Here is a 6,727-nt window from a genome sequence, read left to right as displayed (position 1 = left end):
TTTTATGCTTAATTTTTGTGTGTTATCGTGAATTTGTATGCTAAAATGTCTATTCCCTATTTATATTTTCGCGACTGTAGATGAGTCCGCCGAAAATTCGCATTTCTTTTAGTTTCTAGATGTTAAGCAATCTATGTGTTGGCGACTTCCGTATCTCGTAACTCTTAAGAAAATTTAATTGTTAGTCAACCCTGAAAATTTGTTAAACTTTGGCCCTTCTGGCAACACTGCTTCCGCTGGAAAAGTCGAAAACTTGTATTGTCTCTAATACTTTGTCATCCCTAGTTTTATGTCGTATCTTCGTCATTTTAAAACTTTACCAGCAATTGAGAGGGAGCGAAAACTAATGTAGGTATAAATGTCTTATATTTTATAATCGAATTAACCCTAATTAAACACATTATAGGAAATAAAAACAGCGTAAAGTGTGGAGTACGGTTTTGTGCCCGTCCCAGTATTGTACGCGTGTAACCTAAGAAAAAAACGCTAGTTTTTTTATTTCTCGCGCCCCTCGGAGCTGGAACAGCTTTTTATTTCATTAACATTAAGCGCTTTTTATTTCATTAACATTAAGCGCTGAAGGAGCGCCAACGAAAGCCGGCTAACAGAGGTCCAGTTGACGAGAACAATAAGAAAACTGGTTAACAGGGGCCCGGTCAACGAGTCATCCAATTAAAGCGGTGAGAAAGAACAAACGATTTAGACGTGTTGCTAGATCGCGAAGGTTGGTGCCAGGAAGTGATTGGGGTAAGTTCGGTTGGGTGTATAACGTATGTATATTAGTGAGTTAGATTCGAAATTTTGCTCGAACCGTAAAAATTCTATTTCACATATTGCCACAAACACGTGCCAAAATTTTATTTTACATAACGGCATAATCGCATGCCAGAAAGCCTTGTTGTCTACATAACGGCATAATCGCGTGAAAATTCTGGTTCGCATAACGGCTTAATAGCGTATTAAAAATTAAGTAGACGGCCATCTTAAACGATGGTATTAACACGTTCAACATCCAATATGCACGACGAAGATGGCAACAGCAACGACGAGTTCGATACTACCGTTCGCGAACAGGGTGCAACTATGCTCCAACAACAACCACTGGCGCTTGAAATGCAAGTGAACGAAATGGCGAAACAGTTGCAAGAACTGCGAAACGCGATAGCGAATCTTTGTGCTTTAAATAACACGACTGCGACAGCACCCAATATACAGGCAACTGCCAGCAGCACCGCGCCATCGTTGGTAAGCGGCGCCGAAGCTAGTGGCGTTTCGATTGCCGAAACTTTAGCGGACTTGAACCGAACATTGGCCATCACCAGGTCAAATGCCAGCAAAAAACTGTACGATCTTCCTGAATTCGATGGGAGACCTGAAGATTGGCCAATGTTCCGCGAATCCTTCTATATGACTACAGAAGAATGCGGCTACAATGAACGGCAAAACATGTTACGACTTCAAAAGGCAATTAAAGGAAAAGCACGCGAGGTGGTTGAGTGTCTACTCATCCATAGCAGCAATGCGCCGCGGGTCATTGAAGCACTGCAAGAGCGTTTTGGAAGGCCAGAACTATTAGTTAAGAGCCAAATCGCTAGAATCCGAAATTTTTCACCCATTTCAGAAAATCGTCTGGAGTTGCTTGTACCTTTTGCTACGAAAGTTCAGAACTTGGCAATGTTTTTAGAGTCGGCGGGGTGTGAGTACCACTTGAGCAACCCGACTCTTATGGAGGAGCTGCTTCTTAAGCTCCCAATACAACGGCGTCTAGAATGGGCGCGCTACGCAGTAAGCGTGATACCAAGGGCCACTATAAGCCACTTCAGCAACTGGCTGAAAGAGCTAGCGCGCGTAGTAAACGCGGCCGGCATTGTTACTAATACACAATCGCGATTGACAGAAGTAAGGACCGAAGGCCGAGGAAGATTTTTCCATACGGACGAAGTTGTGAACGGTAATCACACTTCATGCAAGCTATGTATGGAGGCACACCATATATCGAGATGTAAGCGTTTTCTCGATATGAACAATACGTCAAGATGGAAAGTTGTGCTTCAACTGTATGAACAGTGGCCACAGAAGCAACCGATGTACATATAAACACAAATTCTCTGTGCGGAACTGCGCAAGAAAGGTACACGGACTCCTGCATGCCGACGGAACAACGCGACTCAACAGAGTGAGGCTCAATGCTCGCAACAGCCGATCTTTACTAGCACCTTGAGGCAATCAGGAAAATCGAAGGTACTTTTCAAGATTTTGCCAGTGATACTGTACGCTAACGGAAAGGAAATAGCATGCTACGCGTTCCTGGATGAGGGATCATCAATATCACTGATGAACAAGAGCTTAGCCGACCGCCTGGGACTGAAGGATTACAGTTCGGCGATTCCTCAACTACTTATTGGACTCGATAATGCACACCTGGGCGTAGCTAAGAGAACTGCAGCGGACGGCCGGTGTGGACCCGCGGTTGTATTGACTAAGCTCGGTTGGCTCGTGTATTGCTCAGGAAGTGCACGTAAAAAATCCGGGTTTGAATGTCACCACACCTTTTACACGCAATTAGAAACCGAAGAGAGCCTTGAAAATTTAGTAAAGAAGCATATCGTTGATGAAGCATTAGGTGTAAATCTTACAGGCAGACACGTGGATAGCGTTGATGTAGCAAGGGCAAAAGATTTGCTGGAACAGACTACAGTGCGCATGGGGAACCGTTTTGTAACAGGTCTATTGTGGCGAAACGATCATATGCTCCTACCAGACAGTAGAAAGATGGCAGAGAAAAGATTACTCACCTTAGAGAAGAAGTTTGACCGAGACGCAGACTTCCGAAAACAATACACGTACCTCATGGCCGAGTACGAGAGCAAAGCCTATGCGAGGCGCTTGAGTGATGAAGAGGTGCTACAAAGAGGAAACCGAACATGGTACCTACCGCGTTTCGGAGTCTGCAACGCGAATAAGCCAGAAAAGCTTCGTTTGGTGTTTGATGCTGCCGCTCAAGTAGAAGGCGTGTCTTTGAATTCCGCTCTGCTCAACGGGCCAGACTTGTGTCAGCCGCTAAACACGATTCTGATGAAGTTTCGACAAAAGCCCATAGGGGTGTGTGGGGACATAGTGGAAATGTTCCACCAAGTGCAAGTACGGCGTGAAGATCAAAACGCTCAACGGTTCTTGTGGAGAAGCAACACGAATGAAGACATTCGTGAATACATGATGTCAGTCATGACGTTCGGGGCGACATGCTCCCCATGCTCGGCACAATTTGTCAAAAACAGGAACGCAGAGGACTTTCGAGATGTTTTTCCTAATGCAGCAAACGCTATACTCAACAACCATTACGTTGACGACTTCGTGCACTGTTCCAACTCCCCGGAGGAGGCCATGCAAACTACAAACGAAGTACGTTCGATCCACCAGCAAGGTGGGTTCGAACTAAAGCTGTTCGTCTCGAATGTTAAGGAGGTCAGTGAGCGGCTCAACGGCGACAAAATTACGACTAACGATTTTAGCCTAGACAAAGATAGTTTTCAGAAGGTCTTAGGCATGTATTGGGACACCGCGAAGGATAACCTGAGGTTTGCGCTCTTGCGTGGTAAAGTTGATAAGGCCATAGTAAGAGGGGAAAGAAGACCTACCAAACGTGAAGCGCTGAGTATAGCGATGTCGGTGTTCGACCCCTTCGGGCTAGCATCGGAATTTACAATAGCGGCTAAACTAGTATTGCAAGCAGTGTGGAGAAAAGGTGTGCGATGGGACGAAAAAATTCCAGATGACGCCTACCAAATGTGGCTTAAGTGGCTAAATATGTTGAAGCAGACCTAACTATGCCAAGATGTTACGACAAACGCTTTCTACAAAGCCCGGTTGAACTACATATCTTTGCAGATGCTAGCGAAACGGCGTATGCAGCAGTAGGTTATTGGAGGGTCAATGGAGAGGAGGGATCAATACGCTTGGCGTTTGTAATGGGGAAAGCAAAGTGTGCCCCTCTAAAACTCTCAACGGTTCCACGCCTGGAGCTGCAGTCAGCGGTTCTTGCAGTCCGTCTTCGCGTTATGATCCTGCAAAATCACGATATGGTACCGACTAGAGTTGTTATGTGGAGTGACTCGAAAACGACCTTGGCGTGGATAAAATCCGATCATCGTCGCTACAAGCCGTATGTGGCACACCGCGTAAACGAAATCCTGGAAAACAGCGAGGTCTCTGAGTGGAGATGGCTTCCAAGCGCGCATAATCCAGCCGACTTTGGCACGCGTCCTCGAGACAAAAAACGCACGTCCTTCTGGGCAAGCGGACCTGACTTCCTGTTAGAGGACGAAAATCATTGGCCGACAACTGAGTCGCGTATACACACCCAAGAGGAGCATAGGGCCAAATTTGTTCTGCATATTCAAACTGATTATAACTTTTTACAGAAGTTCTCATGTTTCATCCGCCTTTCCAGAGTGGTTGCGTGGATGCTTCGTTTCCGCGATAATTGCCAACGGGATCAGCAGCGCAGAAGAGGTGGTCAACTCACCGTCATCGAGCTGGAAAGGGCGGAACTCGCAATTTGTCGAGCTACGCAGAAGGAAGCCTACGCTGAGGAGTATGAAGATCTAAGATTGAAAAGACAAGTAAAACGCAACAGCACGATTTCAACGCTTTCACCATATATGGACGACTCAGGTGTTATTCGAGTAAGAGGACGAATTGACAATGCAGACGCAGTCCCATTCAGTACTCGCAGACCCATTATATTGCCCAAAGCACGCCATGTGACAGACCTGATCGTTGGGTATCATCATCAAAAGTGGAAACACCAAAATGAAGGAACGCCGTAAATTCTGGGTACCTCACGCCAAACGTGCAAAATTAATAGAGCCCAACCTGAGACTCCGCTAATGGGTCCGCTACCACAAGAGAGGTTGACACCATTTGTGAGGCCATTTTCCTACGTGGATCTCGACTACATGGGTCCTTTCCTCGTTACTATCGGACGCCGCAAAGAAAAACGTTGGATTGCACTTTTTACCTGCTTGACGACGCGCGCGGTCCATATGGAAATAGCAAGAGATCTCAGCACGGATTCGTGTTTACTGTGCATACGGAATTTTATGAGCAGACGAGGCACGCCGGTACGCATACGTTCCGATAACGGTACGAACTTCATCGGTGCAGACAGGGAACTACAAAAACAAGTCGTCGAATTTGATTCTGGAAAGATTGCTGACTCGCTCGCGAATGAGCGTATAGAATGGGTGTTCAATTGCCCGTTAAACCCTCATGCTGGAGGGTGCTGGGAACGGTTAGTGCGCAGTGTCAAGCGAGCTATGGGACATGCGCTCCATGACGAGAACCTACAAGAGCACTGCCTTTACAGCTTAATGTGCGAAGCGGAGAACATGGTGAACTCTCGCCCGCTAACTCATATACCACTAGATACACCCACCGACGAACCCATAACCCCTAATCATTTTCTTTTAGGTACCGCCAACTCGGATCAAACGCCCCACCCGCGTGAGGAGGAGCACTGCGCCTCTAGAAAGCAATGGAGAAAGGTGCAACAAGCACAGCATCGTTTCTGGAAGAAATGGCTATCCGAATACCTTCCAGATTTGTGTCGCAGGACCAAATGGTACCAGCCTGTGCAGCCGCTGCGCGTTGGAGACGTGGTATTAATTGTGGACAGCAATATACATCGTTCTCGTTGGCCGATGGGCAGAATAACCCAAGTGTTTCCTGGCAAGGACTTACAGGTTCGCAGCGCTGAAGTGCAAACACCAAAGGGAGTATTCCGGCGGCCTGCTTGCTTATTGGCGAAATTGGATGTGGATGAATCCACATAGATTCACGGTGGCCGGGATGTTGGCGACTTCTCGTAACTCTTAAGAAAATTTAATTGTTAGTCATGTTTTTTACAACCCTGAAAATTTGTTAAACTTTGGCCCTTCTGGCAACACTGCTCCCGCTGGAAAAGTCGAAAACTTGTATTGTCTCTAATACTTTGTCATCCCTAGTTTTATGTCGTATCTTTGTCATTTTAAAACTTTACCAGCAATTGAGAGCACAGTATAGACAGTAACCAACCTTTTTGGGTTGTTGTTGTAGTAATCGTTGTTGTTGTAGTTATATTCACTCCTGAAGAAGGCACGGGGTTGTGTGCTGCTATTTAATGGCCTTCCTCAGACTTTTTCTTAGATTTTAGGGTTGTGTGCTGCATTATTATTAGATAAATAAATTTAAACATTTGACAAATCGTGATTTTATTAAAAGAAAATTATAAATGGTAATTAAACAAATGCATAAGATTAATCCAAAATATGAATGCTAAAATCTAAAAAAAATATGTACAGCAATATAAAATAAACATAATTTGCCTTATCCTGAGTTTCGCCTGACCAAAAATTCACCAGAAAATTTGTTCGGGGAAAATGAAACTCATGACAAGGCTGAATAAATATATAAATACTTCAGTATCTTTCGGCCTAATTTCTACCCCCGAAGCAAATAAAGGTTTGGTAAATAGAAAAATTTGTTATGGTTCACAAATAAATTAAATTTTGCTGAGCCAAATGCAAAGTAAAATTTTAACAGTTCAAAAACCAAACAAACGATCGTGGGAAAGCTCTATTTTTGTGTTTTGCTGAAATTGTTAAAATTTATATTTATTTTATATCTTGCAAGTAACGTACGCTTTGTTTGTGCTTTTTCAGCTTTTATTTTCTTTTTCACTCTATTA

At 44.6% G+C, this 6,727-nt stretch overlaps 2 protein-coding genes across 4 annotated transcripts; both read left to right on the top strand.

Annotated features, from left to right (window-relative positions):
* Positions 1-270: 270 nt before the first annotated feature.
* On the top strand, positions 271-4,860 carry LOC108362875 (uncharacterized). Of its 3 annotated transcripts, none has more exons than XM_017616026.1 (2): positions 277-352; positions 407-4,860. In XM_017616026.1, exon 2 carries the CDS (start codon positions 2,335-2,337, stop codon positions 3,823-3,825), a length of 1,491 nt encoding a protein of 496 aa, XP_017471515.1. In that variant the 5' UTR covers positions 277-352; positions 407-2,334; the 3' UTR covers positions 3,826-4,860. The 3 variants fall into 2 exon arrangements, with proteins under 3 accessions (XP_017471516.1, XP_017471515.1, XP_017471517.1); XM_017616027.1 differs by having other exon boundaries at positions 271-348.
* Positions 4,861-4,889: 29 nt separating this feature from the next.
* LOC108362878 (uncharacterized) lies at positions 4,890-5,834 on the top strand. The gene has a single exon (XM_017616031.1). It carries the CDS (start codon positions 4,890-4,892, stop codon positions 5,832-5,834), a length of 945 nt encoding a protein of 314 aa, XP_017471520.1.
* The last annotated feature ends 893 nt before the right edge of the window (positions 5,835-6,727 follow it).

Source organism: Rhagoletis zephyria, unplaced genomic scaffold (genome assembly GCF_001687245.7).
Source record: "Rhagoletis zephyria isolate East Lansing unplaced genomic scaffold, Rhagoletis_zephyria_1.1 Rzeph_scaffold_01132, whole genome shotgun sequence".
NCBI lineage: Eukaryota > Metazoa > Arthropoda > Insecta > Diptera > Tephritidae > Rhagoletis > Rhagoletis zephyria.
This window is presented reverse-complemented; position numbering and strand designations above follow the sequence as displayed.